We start from the raw sequence: 23433 nt of genomic DNA, 5'->3' as shown, positions 1-23433 counted from the left end.
GCTTCCACCTTTGGCTGCAGACTTTTACTAGAGTCCTATGATACTCACAGCATTACTGAGAGGTTATTAGGCCAAAGTAGAAAATGTTGAATTTTGTCTGCCATTCACTTTGGGAGTCTAATTCCCCTTTTATTCATATCACTAACTTCTTTTGTAGTATCATCAGCTTTCTGGCTAGCAGAGTAAATTGGAAGAAATACAAACCGAGCTTTTGACCTGCAGAAAGTTATGTATTGTAACTTTCAAAAAACAGGCACAAAACCACCGCTATGCTTGTTAAGCATCTACAAACCCATTGGTTGCCACCACAGAGATGACAAAATGAAGGATATAATAAATGAGATTCAGATGACAGAAATGAGACACTTTAATTTAGTCTAATCTCCCATAATGTGAGAGACTGGGGCCCTTTCTTGAACTAGTGAAGTGTATAATACTATTAAGAGAATTGGCAAGGTAATATCAGCTCAAAGTTGCCAACTAAAGCCTACACATTTTTTCAACATAAGAATCTAATGAAGGATGTAGATAAGGAAACATTTCACTCAGTTTGCAGGAACAAAGTCTAGGTTGTATGAAGTCATAAAATATTATTGCAGGTACTTAGTTATTTGATTTGCAGGCTCTTGTAGTAGAAAAGTCGGATTACTGTACTTACAGAGTACATGACCCTTGAGATGCATTCACGGTCAATGGGTTAAGTACTACTAAACATCTCCAATAGTTACTAACAAATATAACAAGAACAAAATGAAATCCATTCTTCTGCAGAATTCTGGCTCTCAGCCCTTTTATATAACTCTGCCATTTCCCTGCTTTCCTTAGAGGTCAGAGTTCAGTATGTTAACAAGGAGGCTGCAAACAGTATTTGTGTGCTCCTTTAAAGATGTATCAGAAATACTTCAAGAACAGATTTGTTGTTCCAGTCGCTCTGGTAAAACACATGTGCTACAATTTAAATGCTCATGACTCAAATCTTATCAACTGTATCTGCCTTTCATGTGGGATGGAAATAGACATTTTGCCCTATAAATGATTGAGATATGTGAGAGCATTTAAGATTTCTGGAATTTTTACCCAAAATAATCTCAAATACTAGTAGCCTGAGATTTTAAAGTTTTTCTGAAATTAATGACATTAAAGTAAATCAAGAAAAGTTCAGATCTTCAGCATTTTTAGGAATGCAAATAAATAACTGGCTACAATATTATATAATCCTATTTCTATTTCAGATAACCCAAGATTTTAGAACATGGCTGCTTAAAAGTGGTGCCAAGGCCAAGATGTTCAAAAGTGACTAGCAATTTGGGTGCCATTTTTACATGCCCAATTTGAGATTTTAAGGGGGGCCTGATCATCAGAAAGTGATGCACACGCACCCTCTGAAAATCCCTTTATGATATGTCAAGTTGGGGACCGAAAAAGTGAAGCATCCAAAATCACTAGTCACTTTTGAAAATCTTGGCACTAGATCTTTTGTTAGAAACCTAAAGGAATGGCCTGTTTTTCAGAAATGCTGAGAAATAATGTGACCTAGAATATGAAGATGCTGCATCAGTTGCAACCAAACTGACAAAAAACTCTAGTAGGTGAGTAACAGTCAGTCCAATGAAGAACCTCTGAGTGATGCTGGATTGGACAATAATCCCTCGCAGATTCAAATACTGAGGTTGGTGGGAGACAGACCAAGAGTGAGACTGAGGGTCAAGCTGTTGTTAATCTTCATTTGCAAAGCTCAGTGGATTTCTATTCAAACTGTTTGGCATAATGGGTGGGAAATATGCTAAAGAGTCCTTCACCCTGCCCTCAGTGGGCTAAGAATATTTGGTGTGGATGAATGAATATAGAAAAGAAGCAATTATCTTGCAACGGCTGGTCCAATGAACTTTCCAAAAATATAAACATAATGAATTGCAAGTGCAAAAAAATAACAAATATTTTCTAAGAAACAAATCTGTTAATTTGGCTGTGTTCACCCACCAACACTCTCTCTCTCTCTTAGACACAGTCACATTCTCACACTCACAAACATATGCTCTCTCTCGCACATACATAGACACTCACAATCTACAAATGTGTAATTATACATTATTGATAACTAAACTCTCCTTTAGATCAATTACTGACTGCTCATATGTATAGCTTTATTCATGTGCATAAACATTTATAAGATCAGGACCTTAGCTATTGAATCAAATCAGATACAAGACAATTACTGGAGTTGTAAAGAATCTTATAATGGAGAAAAAACAAATTCTAAGCAGAGATTACAGAAAAGCCTCATCTGCACAAAATAATAGCTAATAACATTTTTTTAAATGTTAATGAATAAAAGTGGTTAGGATATTAATGATCTGGCCTTTCATTTCACAGGTCATTTAATTATGGGTCAGGGGGTTAATTGCCCCATTTTTTTGTAGGCCTTTAATGCTTGCAAGTTAATACTTGACTTGGAATAGTCCAACAGGTGCTTTTTGCTTAGCTATGGAACTTTGATATTTAGTAGGATTTTATGAAAATTGCTGTGCATGCATAACAGCTGTTTTTCAGTTAAATATCCTCATAGAAGTTTCTCTGGCTCCTGCTATAATAATCTTCATTTCATTATAACAATTAAAATAGTTGGCTGCTAAGAATATCTTATAAAAATAATAATAATGCAAAAGTCTTTTCAGCCATAGATGTCAAAGCACTTTACAAAGAACATAAATATGATCCTCATTTTACCAGTCGGAAAACTGAGGAACAGAGAAGTAAAATGACAGGCTGGTGACAGAGCTGGGATCATTACTCAGGTCTCCTGAGTCATAGGGCAGTGCCTTATCCACTGGACCACACTTTCTCCGAAAATAGAGAGAAATCAGTGTAATTTAGCTGTTTTTCATGCAGTGTCAGTTATCTACCCGCACTAAGGACTAAGGCCAGACCTTTTCAAAGGTACCTGGATGCCTGAAGATGCATTTAGTCACCTAGTAGGAGTTTTAAAAATGCCTATGTGCCTAACTCCCACAGTTTGGCATGTAGGTGCTTTTAGCACTTTTTCAAGCACTAAATACCTTTGAAAACCTGGTCCTAAGGCTCTTATCCTAGTCTCATTGAAGTCAAAGGCAAAACTATCATTGACTTCAGTAGGAGCAAATGAGGCTCTGAGGTTCTATATGTACAATGTGCTGAGTACCCTCAAGCTCTGTTGACTTCTATGGCACTTGGTATTTCACAAGATTGAACCCCAAGGTCACCATTTCCAAAAGTGACCGCTGACTTTGAGTGTTGTGCTTTGGACACATTGGACTTGATTTTCAGTACTGAAATTTTTGGGAGTGCAGGAACTCAGCTCTGTAAATCAAGGCTAAGATGTCTCCAGTTATGGAGCCATTACATGCTTCTGCGCACTTAAACCACTAGTCTCATTGACTTCAATAGGACGAGTAAATAAGTGCTCACTAGGGTGAGTAAGGACTCCTCACTTGGTCCAGTTTTACTGGGTACTTCTGAACAATTGGCTTGTAAGTATCAGCAATTTTTCATTTTGCATGGGGAAGTAGAGTTTAAGGTTAATGTACTAAAGTATATATCTGAATAAAATGGTTGAGGTATAATTCTCTAAAAAATTAGGTTTGTAACAAAACTGTAATTGTTCCTTTACTAAAATAGCCAGAACAAGGAAATAATGAACACCAGGGAATAAGGAGTCACAGAAGAAATCTCAAAAACAGAACAATTTGTTTTTCTTTACTACATTAATCTGTTTGGAGATATGTATCTGTAGTGCTCACATGAAAAAGTCTGGCTGGGGCTGCTTGCTGCTCCTGGCATCATTAGTTACAGGTCTGCCAAGGTTTTACTTAAAGGCCAAATCTTTTTCAATAGAGTTATCCTCTCTCCATATAGAGTGGACAAATAGGGTGAGGTGGGAAGGGGAGGCTTTATTTTTTTCTGTGGATGGACCATTCAAATCTTGTTACAAGCCTGAAAATCAGTGGTTGGATGACTGATTCTCTAATGTGCAGCCTAAGCAGCAAAATGGCTGAAAATATTAATCTTCCTTTTCACTGGCTTACTGGCAAGGCTGTGTAACAAATGATTCTAATAACATTTTGTACCTGTGGCTTGTAACTCCTATCCTCTGGAAGAAATGGTTATGATGCTAATCTGGGAGAGGAAACTCAGGTAGGAGTGGTTTGCATACCTGAAGATATATTACTCAAAGTTCATTCTGAATTTTTAATGATTGTGGGTTTTTTACGTAATTGGTCAGGCAGTGCCAAATGCCAAGCTGAGGAAGAATATTAAAGTTGACCGCATGCCTATACCATCAAGACTCAATTTGGTTGTTTCAGGTCCAGAATTTAGGTTAATAGTATTTACCCTCACAATGTAAGGTCCGAGTCCTGAAAACACTTATGCTTGTGTTTAACTTTAAGCAAGCAAGTAATCTCTCTGACTCTAGCCTGGACTACTCACTTGTTTAAAGTTAGGAAGCAACTAACTTTGCTTCCTAACTTTGAGTGTTTGCAGGATCAGGGACTAAAAGACTAAATAACCTGTTGCAAAAATACATTGTGGTCAGAAGATGGGAGAAATTAATAATGTATTACAATAATTGCCTTTGTGCATTAACTTGCTTTTGTGTTGTATACACATTTTGGATATAGACAAATATGTGTCACATTTGTCATGGTGTACAACATGGTATAATTTTGTGTTGACAATATTTCTCAGGGTGACTGGCAAATTATGTTGTTCATTAAACTATGATTAACCCACTGCTTGATCACTCTATCTACTTTTTGTTTATTAGTACACTGTTCTAACTGTACTGGCCAGATTCTGAAACACTTATTCATGTTGAGTAAGACCTTGCTCTGCAAGTAGCCCAAAAGAAACAAACAGGGCAACATGTGATGTAAGGTGCTATTCAGAATCCTGTTACAGACTCCTGTGTTAGTGATGATCACAGTGTGTGTTTAATGGTCTGCTTTCTTTGGGGGAAGATGGAAATACTGTAGAAGGGGAGGTGTCTAGGTGAGTCACTGCATCAGACAGGGTCAAATGGCTACCTGTACCATAATGTGCCATTCTTTTCTCTTGCCACCCTCCCTTTCTTTTTGGAAATAGCCCTTAATCATACATGTACAGCATGTACCAGTATTATCCACTTTGATTTACACTTTGGATGCAGTTAATGGACAGGATTGATTGTCCCTGAATGAACTGGTTTTCTGGCTCTAATCTAATATAGACATCCTTATAGATTAATTGGGGAGAGTCCTGAGGGACTAGGGTGGGAAGGGACATACATTGTGTCAAAGCTGCGGTTCAAGGTGAACAGTGCTGCACTGTAATGTACTTAGCAAGTGAAACAATAAGAGAGCAGATGGGGACAGACATATGCCTGGGGCCTGGGGAATTGTTGGGAGGGTTGGAGCAGGGAGGCTGAACATTTTGAATTTGGAGAGTGTGGGTGGCGGGAGGGTGTGCCCGGGGAGGAGGGGTGGGGGTATTTCTTGATCTCAAACATCTTCTTTCCCTCCCCGCAGATCATGTTGCTTCAGCTCGGGAGGGTCCCGCGGAGCAGCAGAGGGAGGGCGCCAGTCCCAGGCAGGGAGGGCAACATTTGACTGACGGACGTAATCCTCCCCCGCAGCGGAGAGCGTTTGATCCGCCGGATGGGGGCGCTGGCGGCGGGGTTCCCGAGCCGAGCGTTGCTTGGCCGTGCGAGCGGCCGCCCCCCCTCAGGAGATTTTCCTCGGGTGAGGGCGCTCGGGGTTGCCGGCTCGTCACCGGCTCCCGGGGCCGGCGCGGCACGCTGAGCTGGGGAGGCAGCGGGCGAGGGAAGCAGCCACGCGAATCTCTCTGTATCCGGCTTCGGACAGAGGCGGCGACCATAGCGCGGCGGGAGCGGGAAGGGAGGGGAAGCGGCGGGAGGTGCCGCCTGCGCCCGGGCTGTGGAGGTGTGTGTGTCTGGTGCGGGGCTGCCGGGGGCGGGGGGCTGCCGGGGGCCGGGCACACGAGCGGGGTGCGTGGCTGGGATCAGCAGGGGGCGAAGAGGGGAGGCAGTTGGCGGCCCGCCTCTGGTGTCCTCCCCCGGGGAGGTGGGCAGGGTAACGGTTCCAGGGTGGCTGCGCTGGGGCGCCACGAACTAACGTGTGAAACGTTCAGGGGGCTGGGGGGCAGAGGAGGCGGGTCTGCTCTTCTTTAATAGCCTCTGTGTGTGTGTGTGTGGTTCCTCTGGCTCCTGATCTGATCTGGACTCACTCTTTGTGTCGGGTCTTTTTTTGTCGTGTGAGCGACACGCTTTACTGCTAAGCCCGCCCCTCGGCCAGGTCTATATTGTTTTGGCTTTTAGTTTCCCCCTGTAAGTTTGTGTGTCCCCCTTGTGGAAGCACCGATTTTTTTCCCCTCGTAATGTAGCAGCCTGACTGCTGTAGTTCCTCCAAAAATATTAAGTAGTGAGTAATAGCAGAGGCAGGGTTTATTCTCTCTCTCTTCCTCCCCCTCCCCCGTCCCCCAGCTGTACTTCGCATCGATTTTTGTCCACATGCACCTCCTGTGGTGTGTGGCACCTTTCCACCCTCCATTGCTGTGTGTGTTGTGTTGTGTTGTCTTTGAGGCAGATCTCATGCAGCCTCCCTCTCCCTGTAGTGCGTGTGGTGTGTTGTATCTCTCTTCTCCCCGCCCCTTTAGGCTCATGTGAAGCGAGAGACTGTCACGTTTCATTTTTTTCCTTTCCCAGGTGCTGAAAAGGAGGGCTGCAGCAGCTCCCAGAAGCAGCTCCCAGCAGCAGGCTCGAGGACGTTTCCCCCTCACCCCTACAGGAGCGTTACAATTTCAGCTGCCAAATCTGTGGAGGAGAGAGACTTTCGCACAACCGCCCCCCCTCCCAATCTTAAATATACAAAAAGCGGAAGAGGAGCCAGCAGCAGGGGAAGGGGGTGGAGGGGAACGGCAATATTGTTGCAGCTATAGTGGCCGAGGCTGATGGCGGAGTTTGGCAGCAGGGGTGCTGCTACTGGTAGCACCAGGGGCGGGGGGCTTCCCTCGTCCCCGGGTCCTGTCCAGGGGCAGGTGGCTTTCAAGGCAGGAGATGGGGAAGGAGGAGGAGACGACGGCGGCGGCGGCGGCAGATCCTATGTTGACAGTGCAGGCGGCGGGGTCTCCAATGGGGACTGCGCTCTGGTCGGAGAGGAGACGGGATCAGCCCAGCCCGGCAGCAAGAGAGGATGTTCCACCATGCAACAGAGGGAAAGCAAATCCAGCATCCCCCGGAGGAGCAGTATCATCAAGGTAAGAGGGCTTGCCCCGCCCCACCGCGGGGATTTCTTCTTGCCTGGCGGGAAGAGATGGGGCGGGGGTTGTCTGGGTCACATAGTCCAGTCTCCGCTGAAAGGATGTGTTGGATTTGGCGGGGGTGACTTGATCTGCCGTTGTACATAGTGGACAATTGGGGCAGGGGAACCTTATGCAAAGGGTATTATTGATCTTGGAGGGCTCCTAGCCCAGAGCCGGTGGAAGGGAAGGCAGAGCCTGGTTGGCTACTAGCAAGGCAACAAATATGAACATCACTGAAAGCCGTGAATGACAGGATCCCTGCTTATTATCTGTGATGATGGGTGCACCGGTGCAGAGCAATTTTGTGGCTCCATTGGGGAGGTTAGAGGGAGGCACACACATAGGTGATGGGAAAACCAGGTGTTAACTGCACTGGGGGTCGGAGAAGGCAAAATATGAAGGCTTCCTCCTTAAAGGGATCAGTGCATCTAGTAATAGATTATGTTGTACTTTACTTAGCAGCAGCCTTTGGCTACTGTTACCTGTATGTAGATTTTAGCTGCTAATGTTTAACATGAACAGACAAGGGCAGGTTTTACATTATGTAACTCATTGGAGGAAGGGATGCAAGATTTCTGACAATAACCATTTATGTAAGTACAGATATTCCCTTTCCTTAAACCCCAGGCCCTTAAGAGGTGACAGTTTCTCTTGGGTTAATTATCTTTCATAGCTCCAGCAGATAGGCCTAAAGAGCTTTAAAAAAATCTTACAAAAAGAAAGCAAGTTTTTTAAATTAAAAGTACTTTAGACGTGAGTTTCACAGACCGATATAAATAACTCTTTTTTGTCTTCCTGTTACATTATTACATGTGTCCAAAAATGTGTGTGCTGAAATGAGAATATGTATTTTTGCTAGATGAACAATAGTGAAGTATATCAGGAAAAGTTAGCCCAGTGGTGTGTCTCAAGTTGTGCTGTATGAGACTGCAGGACCTTGGTTTGAGAGCCAAGGAGAGGACAAGGACAGCCAGTGGTGGAACACGGTTGACAGCAGTGTACCCACCCTTCCTGTCAGAGTGATGATGCTGGGTGTGGTGGAACAATAAACAAGAGGCAGTTGAACATTGTGTTTGCATAATTTAATATCCATAAGATATTACTCTCTAATATTCATTGGACCTGCCAAAAATCTTTTGATACAAGATCAGTGTTAATTTCTACCCTTGTTGTCATCCTCTCTGGTAGTCCAAAAAAAGATAGTGTTGTGTGCTCTATGTAACACGTGGTTGTGATATTAATTTTCAGTGTATCCTCTTTTATACAGCAAGCTTATATGTTTGTAAGGTCCAAACAAGTATTCAGAGTTTCAAGGTACAATATAATAAAACTAAAGAGTACAAATGTGGAAATATTAAAGTGATCTTTTCATGTATAGTATTGTCTCTTAAACACACACATCATCTTTAACTCTAAAGTTCTTCTATTTCTCTAGAAATTTCTTAAGCAATGGTGTCTGAAAGTTGCTAATTAATAATTCTCAATTTTATAAATTTGAACACTGATGTATTTTATCTTAGTACTGATTAATATTTTACTTTGTAGTTTAGATAAGTAAGATGAAAAATTCCAGTGAACACCAATAATTTTTGAAATCATTTTGGCCATATTTCTTTTAGACTTGGGTACCTTAAATTAGGTACCTAACTGAAAATGGCTTGACTTCCAGAGTTGCTGAGTGCCCTTCCTCCCATTGGCTCCTATAGAATTCAAAGGTGCTTTGAAAATCCTGTAGATGCTTACCTTTAGGAGCCAGTCTGACAATTTAAGTAGCAATATTTAGTTTTATCTTAACATTCAATATCTGACACTTGTGCACCTAGTACTACATAGCATAAATCAAGATACACGTCTTTTCACTGTCATAGTCGAGTTTATAAAACTTTTTTTTGGAATTTAAGTGGTTTATTTTTATATGATGGGCTAAACTCTACCCTTTCCAATGAAAATGGGTGTTAATGTGAAATCTCATCGAAATTCCTGTGTGCTACAAGAAGTGCAGATTTCTTACCCTTCACAATCTGTTTGAATCACGGAACTATGTTAGTGGATCCGGCGGATAGTGAAAGACATACCCTAAGAATGGTAGTAGTAATTAGATGTAAACTGATGTAACACCTGGTCAGTGTTTCAAGACACCTTGTTTTGCATGCTAAATATTGTCTGGGCTCCTGAGTTACAAACAACAAATTCTTTGCAGTGTTGTTGTAGCTGTGTTGGTCCCAGAATATGAGAGAGACAACAGCAAATTTATATTAAAATAATAGTCTCAGTTAATATTATATTCTTTGGAAGTGCACGTGTATAGGAAAATCAGGATCCCAAAAAATATTTTACTCCAAAAGACTGCATGGTAGTGATTTCCAATCCTTTCTTTGAACCTTCATTGGTAATAGGTAGGCACACAAGTGCACCCCACTTCCATTAATCCCATATCTCTGAACTGTTTCTGCATTTTCTTATCTTCCATCTTTCCCGTTTGTTCTGTGTTTTTCCACCTTTCTATATTTAATAATTTTTTGCTCTTGGTTTTTCTTTTTGTACCCACTTCACAGTTGGCTCTTCTTTCTCCCTCATGGGATGGCTGTTTGCTTCTTGGGTCTGAAGTATTCATAGAAGCTTGATGTGCTCAAGTGGCTGAGCTAAGGTTTACAGAAAAACAGAAGATGACCTTGAGGTGAGGGCTGCTGCTTGAGCTTCCAGCCCTGAGCATGGGAGTGGTACCCATGGCCAAGTGTATTAAAGGATGGTGTGGGAACAAGTAAAGATGGATTGTGTTCAGTGAAGTGTGCTGCTTTACTTGCATATATTGGAGCAGATATGGGCCTTGGGTGGATCGGTGTTCATGAAGCTATTCTCTCCTCTACTGTTCCTTTCCTCTGTACCGTGCCATCCTCCCAGAGTGGGAAATGTTATACTAGGGATTATTCCAGGAAATGTCACTGTACCTTGTTTGTGTGTCTTGCAGGGGTGTCCTGTAGTTTAGATATCCAACTCCTGAACTTCAGTGGTTTACTAGTGCATGATGGGAGAACGAAAGATGTTAGCAATATTCCAGAATACTCAGCTTGGTATTACTACTAGCTAAGGTTTCCTATATAATTGCCTTTAATATAAGAATTCGTTTGTACAGTATAAAATTCCTATTCCTGTTGCAGGTGAAGTTGCCCTCGCTCTATGATCATTTCCCTTTCATTACTTTAATCTACAGCTGGCTGATTTTTATAGATCAATAGGCTTGTAACTAGGCAGTTAGAATGTAGCTCCCTCAATCAAGCTGCTCCTGGGCCAGACTTTTTCAGGTTTCTGCCTTTCTCCTAGCCAGTATATGGTGTCTCATCGATCAGGATTGTCAGATAATACAAGTAAATCTCTCGCCTGAAGACCCAGAAGCTGCTTCATAATTTTCTGAGGTTCCCTATGTAGGTCTGTCTGTCTATACTCTTATTTCCAGTAAACCCAGTAAGCTATGGGAAAGGATGAATAGCAGCAGTATTATTTCTGTTCATGTGCCTTCTCTTCCCCCTCAGTTCAATGATAGGGCATAATTCCTATCACTAAATTATAAAAGTGGCAATGAGCATATAACTTTTTAGACTCTCCATGAAGTTGTATTTATAGCCCTCAGGAGTTTCAACATGTTGCATATGTCAGTGATGTGAAAGGCATGTCACTACTTGCTAGCAACGAAGTGACCAGGACACCTCAACATCATTGTTAATTTGTGGTGTGCCTCTCAATTGACAAGACATGCCTTGCTTCTTTCCTGAGATACATGCTACAAAATGATTTAACTTCCTCTCATAATTTGTTAAACATTTATTTATTTTTAACTTGTTTCAATCTATAAGAAGTACTAATCAGAACATTATTGAGATGTGCAATATTTTAAAAAACAAACAACAGCTTTACTAATTGGCACAATACTAGCAAGACAGCAGTTAAAGAGAAGCTCTGTGTATCTCTGCCAGGGTCTATAAACATATTAACAAAATAGTGTGCTGAGTGGCATCAGTCTGTTGATGGATTTAAAAGAATCAGCATGGATACTTTTTTGTCAACTGCCAGGATGAGGAGAAAGTCCAACAAGTACACAGTTATTTCTGTACCATAGCTAGGTCTAAAATGAGACTAGAATTCCCCCCAGGAAATTTGAGGACTTAATGTATTGTATAAATTCATAATATCAATGAGGAGTCCGGTGGCACCTGAAAAACTAACAGATTTATTTGGGCATAAGCTTTCCTGGGAAAAAAACACTTCTTCAGATGCAAGGAGTGAAAATTACAGATGCAGGCCTAAATATACTGACACATGAAGAGAAAGGAGTTACATTACAAGTGGAGAACCAGTGTTGACAGGGCCAATTCAATCAGGGTGCGTGTGGTCCACTCCCAATATTTGATGAGGAGGTGTCAGTATCAAGAGAGGGAAAATTGCTTTTGTAGTAAGCCAGCCACTGCCAGTCCCTATTCAAGCCCAAATTAATGATATTAAATTTACAAATGAATTGTTGCTCTGCAGTTTCTCTTTGAAGTCTGTTTTTGAAGGGATTTTTTGTTGAAGTATGGCTACTTTTAAATGTGTTATAGAATGTCGAGGGAGATTGAAAGTGTTCTACTGGCTTTTGTATGTTACCATTCCTGATGTCTGATTTGTGTCCATTTATTCTTTTATGTAGAGACTGTCCGGTTTGACCAATGTACATGGCAGAGGGGCATTGCTGGTACATGATGGCATATATCACATTAGTAGATGTGGAAGTGGATGAGCCCCTGATAGTTCACAATAACCTTTTCCAGAAATGAAGGCTTGAGATAAGGCAAGATTGTAATTTCCTGACCAAGGGCCTACCACAGAGGTGGGCAAACTATGGCCCGTGGGCCACATCTAGCCCATGGGACTGTTCTGCCCGGCCTCTGAGCTCCCAGTCAGCGTGGCTAGCCCCCGGCTTCTCCCCTGCTGTCCTCCCTCCCCTGCAGCCATGCCGCCGCATGGGCAGCGCTCCTGCTGCACCTGTTGGGCAGTGCGGGCAGCGGGGCTGTCTCTGGCAGGGCTGCGTGCTCCTGCTGCTCTGAGCGGCATGGTAAGGGGATGGGGAGTGAGGAGGGGGTTGGATAAGGGGCAGGGGATCCCAGGAGCAGTCAGGGGACAGGGAGCAGAGGACGGTTGGATAGGGGGTGGGGTCCCGGGGAGGGTGGTGGTTTGGGGGGTGGGGTCCCGGGAGGGGATGGTCAGGGGACAAGGGGCAGGGCGGGCTGGATGAGTCAGAGGTTCAGAGGGGGGTAGTCAGGGGGCAGGAAGTGGGAGGGGGCAGACAGGGGGACGGGGACAGTCTGTTTGGGGAGGCACAGCCTTTCCTACCCAGCCCTCCATACAGTTTTGCAACGCTGTTGTGGCCCGCTGGGCAAAAAGTTTGCCCACCCCTGGCCTAGCATCTTTTTAATGAGCTATTGTTGGCAGCCTGTAATAAGTGTTGACTCCCCCTCCCCCCAATAATGGACTCTGTCTCTCTGTTAGATTTTACAACTAATGTAAGTGATTAGCCCAAAATTCTTCAAGTAGTTCTGGAACCTCAGTGAGCATAATTGGCTGAAACTCAAGGAAAGAAACTGGCCACTTCTCCTTCTCTTCCCTGACATAGAATTTAGCCCATGGACACAGCCATTCCAGTCCAGATTAAATCATTCTTTTCTGTGAGGTAAATTGAAAATTCCTCAAGCAATAGATATTGGACAGTGTCTGAACAGAAGCAGCCAAATTCGTTAAACTGTCTGCTACCTGGAGCAATTTCATTTACTATGATGATGCAGATGCTGTGGTGGAGGAAAAGAGAACCTTCTTTGTTTCAATCACATCTTCAGTATAGGACTTTAAAATTTATGCTATGATCGATCTAGTTTGGAATATGATTTCTGCCACCTGTACTCTGACCTCCTCTCTAATAGTTTCATTTGATACAGAGAATCAGTATATCAGTGTGACACAAGAGACCAGCAGGAGGGGACATTTAGGAGCTATCCTCTCTATAATAGAGGACAATAGATTGTTATGTTGTCTGACACATACTTTTCTTAAAACAATGAAAAAAAAATTCGACCTGTTGTTCTTCCCAGACAACTGAAATTTCAAAGCAAGACATCAAATGAATCTTCAGACACATCTTGACTTATTTATGCCAAAAGTTTAACTTCTGAAATTTGGAAGCTAGTCTCAGGAGTTGATCTGTAAACTTTTGAAAATTAATGCATTGCATTGGAGTTTAGTCAATCAATAGGTGTGAAATTGCATGTTATAGGCAGGGCTGGTAGTGCCACCTATTTTTAAGATTACCCAACACTTCCTATCATAAGACCCTGTTTGCAGTTGCTTGTAATTTACCAAGTTTTAACACTTTGGGCTGAAATTTTGCATGCCAGATGTCTGCCTCAGGCTGAATTATTTTTCGAAAATTTTAGCCAAACTGGTTCAGCCATTTCTGAAAACAAAGGCTGGGGGAAATATGTTACTTTGCTCAAGTTTAAAAAAAAATAGGTGACGATATTGTTAAACAGCTCTTACACCCCCATGCTTTGGAGAAGGACCTTGTAATTTGGCAAAGGGGGTGACTTTTGTTTCAGGAATGTGTCTTTTGAAGTTCACACATGCTCAGTAGAAACATCTTCAGTTTTAACAGCTAAAATCTCCTGTCCTCACTGAGCATGCCCAGGCTTCTCCACAGCTTCTACATATGACTGGAATGTGGCATCCCTGCAGAGCACCAGAACAAAGACTGAGCATGTTCCAGCCAACCTAGAATCACAGGACTTTACCTATACTAGCTGCACCCAGCTGGGAACTGGAATTGAGAGCAGGGAGCTTGTCTCTCCTGTGCTCTCAATGACCCTCCTGCTGGTGCCCAGGCAGCAAGGAGTAGGAAGTTGTCTGGTTCAAAAGCAGAGGAGACATCTTTTCCCAAAAGTGGTGGAACGTTTCTGGATACTTTGTAAAATTCCTTTACCTAGTGCTTGACAGCATCATAAATAAGGAAAGTGCAGGCCCGTTGTGTAGCCAGCATGCTTTGTTTGCCAGTCTTCAAGGTAGCAATGTTTTAACAGTACTTAAACAAAATTATGGGAAGAGAGCTTTTTAAAATTAAACATTGTTTTAACATTCATTGTTTAGTCTGTATAAAAGTATATTGTTATAACAAATGACAGGAATTCTTTCAGTTGACTGCCAGAATCTTTGTTTAGACTCGTCTCTGCCTACTAGTTGCTTTTGCTATTTTCAGTAAAGGCACTTGTTTACATGAGTTAACTGACACTCAGTAAATAGAAAAAAATAAAAGATTGTTTGTTTGTTTCCAAAATTTTGGAAGTTTAAAAAATCTGTTGGAGGTAAATAAAGTTGGAGGTGGGATCCAACATACTGTGCTTTGCCAGTTATTGTAAAAAAACAAAACAAAACACAACATTTAAATGTGACTTGTTTGTTTGTTTGTTTTAGCCATGTTGGTCCCAGGAGTTCAACTTCTGTGTTGCTGAAATAACATTTAAAGCCACTGAAACTAGTTCTGTATCTATACATGCTAAATACAATGCATTTTATGTAACATAAGGCAGTAAGAATGCTGTATAATATTCACTTCAGGAAATACCTTGGATCAAGAGAAATTATTTTGTCATTCATAAGGAACAACTTCTAAACTCATTTTTGTTATGCACCCACACTGGAGTGTTTTAAGAGATGTGTCCAGTGGAAACCTAGGATTTTAAGTATAAACTCATGAAATGCAGGAGATGAGAATGTGGTTATTCATTGAACATTACTACCATGTAGTGGAAAGAGACAGACCATTACCTTAAAAAACTTGTGTTCACATATTGCCACTTCCCAAAGAATCCTCAAAACATTTTACAGTATGTGCAACACCATTGAAAAGCAACCTTTTTCAGGGGTGGAGGAAGCATGCAGACACCCAGTATGCAGGAATTATGCTCCAATAAATTTGTTAGTCTCTAAGGTGCCTCTGTATTCTTTTTACGGATACAGACTAACACGGCTGCTACTCTGAAACAATGGTCAGTGGGTGGTATTTGGCCAAAGAGATAGATATAGGCAGTTCTAAATGCCTACAAAAATACCATGAGAGCTTGAATGTCCTTTTTTCTATAAAATCTCATCAAACATATCCTTGGATTGCTGTGTAGCCAGTATCTATGGCTTTCTAAGGCTCTATGTGGCCTCAAAGACTGCAGACATTGAGTACTGAGCTGAGAGTGTTTCTCAGATGACTGCTAGATTAATTACTGGTAATTTCTAGTCTCTTGTCTTTCTGAGATTCTCTTATAATTGTATCTTGTTACTTTTTCCCTCGTGGTTTCCCCACCTCTCCTTTCCCTCCTCCCATTGTCGTAGATACATCATTACACTCCACAGCTATTGCTTGGGGAGGGTGGGTAGTTTCTAAATCTGCTTGCGCCTTTTTGAGTTTACTTAATCTAAAGTGATGTGTTGCATGCTTGTTGCTTCAGCAGCAAAAGGCCAGAGTTTGCTTTAGAATTTAGGGTGGTAGATTGCATTATACCATCAGTAAGTCACTGGGGTGAACATAAGAATGGCCATACTGGGTCAGACTAAAGGTCCATCTTCCGACAGTGGTTAATGCCAGGTGTCCTAGAGGGTATGAACAGAAGAGGTAATCATCAAGTGATCCATTCCCCATTACTCATTCCCAGCTTCTGGCAAACAGAGGCCAGGGACACCATCATAGGTGCTATTTAAGATATTGGCTATGAGAGAATGCTGTGAATGCCTTTCAAATAATACTTTTAAACTCTTCTCCTTGAAGAAACATGTGCTCTGATTGGTTTTTATTTTTATTTTTGCTTGGCATTACTGTGTTTGCTGGGATCTGGAAGCTTCGGTTGAAATTGTTTGTAACATACTATAAATATGTTTCTCTTACAGGCTAGTGATATGAAACCATGTTGATTAATACATTTAGCTTCTAGCTATGGTTGAATACATTTATTTGCATATCAGCAGAATAGAGTAGAAAAAATTACATTATGTAAGGCTGCAGAGTAAGGTTAAAAAAAAGTGTAGCATCTCAGAATAGGCTTCTAAATGAAAGATAGAATGTGTGTGTAAATAAAATATCCTTTATTTTGAGAGGATTTTGGACTTGCTAGTGGTGTAATTTATAATAGCTACCGTACAGGAGACAAGTCCTTTGGAGCAAATTCTGGGGTGCTGTACATGTTCAGGAAGGGACACGCTCCTCTGTAGGTGATGGGGGCTCCCTTTTTTATACAGTGCCTCTTGCTAGCCAGTTATTGTGTATGTGCGAGAAATGAAATTCTGTGCTTTTTTTCCTATATTTTCGGGTCTCCCACCTCAGACTGATAGATTGTAATTTATATCATGAAAGTAGCAGACAGCGGCTCCAGTAGAATGAACTAAAAAATTGAGGCTGGAGACTACATGTACATGGATCTAAGATTGAAAAATAAAATTATTACTGTCCTCTGCCCAGAAGGGATCAGCAGTGAAACAGTTAACAGAATTGAAAGGTGTGCTGTCTCAGTTTTTTTGACTGGGAATTAGGATGTCTTGAGTTCAAATCCCAGTTTTCGGCAAGTCTTCTGAACTCCTGCCTCTGTTTTCCCACCTATAAAATAATGATAAAAAGTACCGGCGTGTATCATGGGGTCGACATGAGAATTAATTTGTTTGAAAAGTACTTTGGATATGAAAAGCTGTATAGATATATGTATAAATACTAAGTATTTACACTGTCATCCTTTGGCAACATTGAAATACAGTAACTCCTCGCTTAACATTGTAGTTATATTCCTGAAGAATGCTACTTTAAGTGAAACGATGTTAAAGTGAATCCAATTTCCCCATAAGAATTAATGTAAATAGGGGGGTTAGGTTCCAGGGAAATAAATATAAACAAACAATTTAATACTGTACACATCAATAATTGTGAAGGTTGGTTGAGGTGGTAGAGTCAGAGGGTGGGCTATTTCCCAGGGAATGCCTTGCTGCTAAATGATGAACTAGCACTCAGCTGAGCCCTCAAGGGTTAACACGTTGTTAATGTAGCCTCAATCTCTACAAGACAGCACAAATGGAGGGAGGAGACACAATAGATGCGTGGCAGTGGCTGCAAACATTCCCTGCAAAACTGAATGTGATGATGAACCCACACTATCCCGCTGGAGCGCACCACTTCCTCCACTTTCCAAAGTGCCAGGGGTGTGCATGTATGTGTGAGATAGAGATTCACACACACACACACACACACACACACACACAGAGTGTGCAAGTGAGTGAGGGAGAGAGAAAGATGCACATTGCCCCTTAAAGTATGCTGACCCCACTCTAAGTACACTGCCTTTTTAAGTAGATCAGCAAGTTGAGACAAAAAGAAAAGGAGTACTTGTGGCACCTTAGAGACTAACCAATTTATTTGAGCATAAGCTTTCGTGAGCTACAGCTCACTTCATTGGATGCATACTGTGGAAAGTGTAGAAGATCTTTTTATACACACACAGCATGAAAAAATACCTCCCCCCACCCCACTCTCCTGCTGGTAATAGCTTATCTAAAGGTTTCAGAGTAACAGCCGTGTTAGTCTGTATTCACAAAAAGAAAAGGAGTACTTGTGGCACCTTAGAGACTAGCCACTTTATGAAAGCTTATGCTCAAATAAAGTGGTTAGTCTCTAAGGTGCCACAAGTACTCCTTTTCTTTTTAGCTTATCTAAAGTGATCACTCTCTTTACAATGTGTATGATAATCAAGTTGGGCCATTTCCAGCACAAATCCAGGTTTTCTCACCCCGCCCCCCCACAAACCCACTCTCCTGCTGGTAATAGCTTATCTAAAGTGATCACTCTCCTTACAATGTGTATGATAATCAAGGTGGGCCATTTCCAGCACAAATCCAGGGTTTAACAAGAACGTCTGAGGAGGGGGGGGTGTAGGAAAAAACAAGGGGAAATAGGTTACCTTGCATAATGACTTAGCCACTCCCAGTCTCTATTCAAGCCTAAGTTAATTGTATCCAACTTGCAAATGAATTCCAATTCAACTGTTTCTCGCTGGAGTCTGGATTTGAAGTTTTTTTGTTGTAATATCGCAACTTTCATGTCTGTAATCGCGTGACCAGAGAGATTGAAGTGTTCTCCGGCTGGTTTATGAATGTTATAATTCTTGACATCTGATTTGTGTCCATTTATTCTGTTACGTAGAGACTGTCCAGTTTGACTAATGAACATGGCAGAGGGGCATTGCTGGCACATGATGGCATATATGGACACAAATCAGATGTCAAGAATTATAACATTCTTATAACATTATAACATTCATAAACCAGTCGGAGAACACGTCAATCTCTCTGGTCACGCGATTACAAACATGAAAGTTGCGATATTACAACAAAAAAACTTCAAATCCAGACTCCAGCGAGAAACTGTTGAATTGGAATTCATTTGCAAATTGGATACAATTAACTTAGGCTTGAATAGAGACTGGGAGTGGCTAAGTCATTATGCAAGGTAACCTATTTCCCCTTGTTTTTTCCTACACCTCCCCCCCCCCCCGACGTTCTTGTTAAACCCTGGATTTGTGCTGGAAATGGCCCACCTTGATTATCATATACATTGTAAGGAGAGTGATCACTTTAGATAAGCTATTACCAGCAGGAGAGTGGGGCGGGGGGAGGTATTTTTTTCATGCTTTGTGTGCATAAAAAGATCTTCTTCACTTTCCACAGTATGCGTCCGATGAAGTGAGCTGTAGCTCACGGAAGCTTATGCTCAAATAAATTGGTTAGTCTCTAAGGTGCCACAAGTACTCCTTTTCTTTTTCCGAATACAGACTAACACGGCTGTTACTCTGAAACAAGTTGAGACAGTAGCTGCTGCCAGCAAGCTCCCTCCATCCTGAACCCTGTTGTGTTCCCCCCTGCTCTGTGGAGATGGGGTACAGGAGCTGGGGGGAGGGGGACACCCTGACATCAGCACCCTCTTTTCCCACACACAGCAAGCAGGAGGCTCCCAGGAGCAGCTCCAGGGCAGAGGGCAGGAGCAGCACAGGCTAGTGAGGGGGAGGGACACCTGAACTGCCCGGCAATTGATAGCCTGCTGGGCAGCTGCCGCATAGGGAACTTAGGGGAGCTGATAGGGGGCCTGCTGGCCCTCCCTGGTTCCAAGCCCCCACCAGCTAGCTCCAACGGGCTGCTCTTCCTGCCAAACAACGTTATAAGGGAGCATTGCTCAACTCTAAACGAGCATGTTTTCTAATAGATCATAGGGGAAAGAACCACTAAAACTCTCTTTGGAGAAAGGGGGTGTTTTGAACCAACAGTGATGCTATTGTCCGTGTCATTGCCTTTCCCCTTTTCCCCCTTTCACTCCTTGTGGAGGAGGAGAGTGCAGTGAAGCTTACTTCGGGTCCCAGCACTTGGGAAAAAGGCTTCATGCTTATCGGACTTTGAGCTTCTTATTAGCCAAAGCTGATCTGAAAGATGGGGAAGGTAGCAGTGTCTAGGAGCTGTGTCCTAGTGGGAAGCTTAGAGTACCAGTCTTCTACCAGATGATGAGAGGGCCATCCTAGGTCTTCCGCAAGGTACTGCCTGCTTGGCTCTCATTAGAAAATTGCCATCTTAACTAGCTAGAGGTCAGTGTCTGATGTCTGGGAAAAACTTATTTTTTTGAGCACTGCTTAAACAAAGAAAACAAATATAAGTGCCCTAACTTTACCACTTAAACTCAGAACCACAAAGGGATAGCCTGTGTACATCATGTAGTGTTGGGGCTGTTTTATTGGGCTTTGTCTCCACTAAAAAATAGTTAATTAACATGTTGGTTGTTACTAGAGTAGACAAGGCAAGTTGTCGTTTTAACGTGTGTTTTAAGCTCGTTGACCAGCTTAAACTACAGCTTGCCTTGTTTACAACAGTAGCAAACTGGAGATTTGGCCTTGGAGCACTGATGTCCAAGGCGATTCTCTTTCTACAGAAGGAACAAACCAGAAACTCCTCAAATGTCTGTGGAAGGAACCTCTTTGTTTTTTTTCTATAGATCTGAGGGAAGTGACTGTGTGTGTGTGTGTGTGTGTGTGTGTGTGTGCGCGCGCGCGCGCGCTGGGGGAGTCACCCTATTCTTTCCTCCCTGACTTCAGTAGTTTTTTTTTTAATTACTCTAGCTTGTGTAAGTGCACATAGTCTTCCCTCAGCTACCAAAGCAAATACATTTAAAATTATGGGCACCTGCACTCCCAGGATCATGTGGGGTAGAAACTGAAGATAAAAATGACTTCTCTAGGAGTTTAATAGGAGAAACTGATCTAGCAAGTCCCAACTTAAGCATAGTTAAAACTCTGCAGAGGTTGAGAAAGAAGAAATGGAGCTCACAGAAACAGAGGAAAAGATTGGTCCTCCTCTGCCATCTTGTCTTGGGGAATCTCTCTTCCGTATATAAATATTTTGGGTCCTTTTTTTTTTGGTCCCAGAATTACTGCTAATTATCTAGATTTGGAAAATTAAATAAATGTGTTAGAGCACTTAACTAGGTAGATAACAAGTTTTAGCTATTAAAAAATAGAACAAAAAAACCAACAACAACTAAACACTTTCTACATGGTCTAGACAAGGCCCTAAAGAGTCTTTTTGATAATAGAGGAAGAAAAAGCTTACGAACTATGAATAAATTCAGTAATATTTGTGATATGGCTTTCATTATTTTCTTCCATCCCTTAGCTATATAAAATGTCAGCTGAAAAAGAGAAATTCTGATAATGCCCTTGAGATTGATTCAGCAGTTGCCCAGCATTACACTACAGGAAAATGTCACTCCCTTTTTGATTAAAAAAAAATAGATGAATAGAGTTCATGAAAGGTCGTTTTATTATTAATGGCAAGCTGGGCTCTCCACTCAACATCTTGGCATTGAAGTTAGCTCCCTATACAAAGCTGGAACACTTACTGAACGGCAAGTAGAAAAGTCAGCTGGCTTCCTATATGAAAGGGAAGTCCAAGGTGCTCCATAGAGTTAGCTTCTTTATGATATGGCCTCAAAGTACACACATTGTGACGCCAGATGTTGTGTCTTGGTATTTGAAAAATGGCAAGCCTCAATGCCAGGAGAATTTCCTTTCTTTAAAGATATCTTCACTCCCTTCAGATCCCAATGCCTGATCCTCAGTTCTCCTGTGCAAGAATGTCTGGAACTCCCAAAGCAAAACATTTCTAGAAAGCTGGAGGTTGGAGCATTCTGACCTTGAAATAATGAGTGGCACAGCCTACTGGCGCCCTCATCTGTATGTTCCTTTTGCCTCTGCCTGTTGAGGAATTCCTTTTGGTTGTTTCTATGAAAAGCTGCAGCTACTCAGTCTTTTGGCTGTTTCTTGCTTGTTCTTGATTTCCCTCAAGATTTTTAAGCTGGTTCTTATCAGTATCACTAGCTCTCATCTCTTTTAAATATTTTTTTTTTAAAAGAAAGATGGGGGGCGTGTGGGGGAAATGAATATAAGATAATTGGCTAGATGTTCTTGTGTACCTTTTGCTGCCTTTGGTATTAAATATATTTCCCTACTAATTATGCCAGTTTTTCATATTTCTCTATCAAAATAATAGGGTCAGCTTTGTATGTACTTGTACTAGACTGTGGGTGAAATCCTGGCTTCATTAAAGTGAATAGAAGTCTTGTGATGTACTGTAGTGGGGACAGGATTTCAACTGGGGTCATCTTAACCACTGCTTTACAGTTTTTTAGGCTTTTCTGAGCTACTAGTCCCCTGGTCCAGGGAAGAAAGGAGGGCATTTCTACTCTGCTGGAAATTCATACTAGAGAAAGTGATCTCGAGGTCCGACAACTCCCTGATATAGTAGTCTCTATCAGCAAAGAGAAAGCATCAAAAATTTTCGCCTGTGAGAAGAACCAAATTGGGGCCTGAAAAATTTACCAAATAGTTTCTATAAGGGAGACTAAAATATACAAATGAGAAGTAGCTAGACAAATTTCCAACAAAAGGTTCAAGGTTGATGTCTTGGAGAGAAGCCCAGTCCCGCATCTTAACTGCTGGAAAAGGGGAGGGTATGGGATATCTACTAGGGTGCAGTCCCTGTATTATTTGGGGGCTTCTCCTGTTGTATCTGCCTCTAACCTTTAGCTTCAAAATAAGAAACATTCTCCCCAGACTCTGCTGCCATGAAAGGGACCAGTCTCTACTGCTCAGCCTAATAGTCCTCCCCTGCTATATGGAAGTAGTCAAAGAGAACTGCTATTCTGTCCCTCCCTAGTCTCCATAGTTTGTGTTGTTCACCCTAGTGATTAAGTGCCTGTGAGTGTGCTAAAAATAGATGGGTGACATGGGCTACCTACCAGAGTGCAAGCCTGCCTGATACCCTGGGTCAGAGTTCGGGTAGCCGCTGCCCATGCCGCGATGTCCACACTGTTGTTTTTAGCATGCTAGCTGGAGCTGAGCTAGTGTCTGCCTATCTAGGCTGAGAGACATGCTCCCAGTAGTAGTGTAGACATAGTCATAATAGCTCTGCCAAGTATTGTCAACATGACATTGTGATTTTTGACAGTTTTACAGCTGCCCTACAGGCTACTCAAAGAAGAGTAGCTGTGAAATTGACCAGGGACTTGTTGTTTTTCTTAGTAGCAGTAAAATTTATGCACTCAAGCAGAGGCACTGAAACGGTTTGTCCTCAAACTTAAGACGATAACACCACATGGATTTGCACTGAATTCACATTTGGAAGATTATCTGCTCGCTCATAAGGACTGGAGACTTTTCCCTCCCCCTTCCAAAGCTTTAAGCTTGAACTTTAACTGCAGAAATTCTGAGTTTAGGCCCCGACACTTGTAGGGAAAACTTCCCACATATCATGGTGAGTGATGTTTTTTGCTGTTTATCACTACTAGTGACTTGTGATTAATACAACATACAAGTTTAGTGCCTTCAACTGCATCATATGTGCCATACTCTCCACATCTAACCCAATGTCCCGTGTTATCTGTTCTTTCAGTTTCCCTGCCGTTCTTTTCTTTGCGTGGGTAGGCATGTGAAATTTACTACAATCCTGCTTTTGGAAGCT

At 42.0% G+C, this 23433-nt stretch overlaps 1 protein-coding gene across 2 annotated transcripts in view; it reads left to right on the top strand.

Moving 5' to 3' along the window:
* The first annotated feature begins 5827 nt into the window (after positions 1-5827).
* Positions 5828-23433, top strand: part of PLCL2 (phospholipase C like 2) — a 191373-nt gene continuing 173767 nt past the window's right edge. Inside the window, exons 1-2 of one of the 2 annotated variants that reach the window (XM_074945688.1) lie at positions 5828-5956; positions 6737-7287. In XM_074945688.1, coding sequence (XP_074801789.1) covers positions 6982-7287 — 306 coding nt within the window. In that variant the 5' untranslated portion in view covers positions 5828-5956; positions 6737-6981. Of the gene's footprint in view, positions 5957-6568; positions 7288-23433 lie in introns of those variants that run through there. The other variant, XM_074945689.1, reaches the window with a different exon arrangement.

Source organism: Natator depressus, chromosome 2 (assembly GCF_965152275.1).
Source record: "Natator depressus isolate rNatDep1 chromosome 2, rNatDep2.hap1, whole genome shotgun sequence".
NCBI lineage: Eukaryota > Metazoa > Chordata > Testudines > Cheloniidae > Natator > Natator depressus.
The sequence above is the reverse complement of the archived record's forward strand: the minus strand, read 5'-3'. Positions and strand labels throughout refer to the sequence as shown.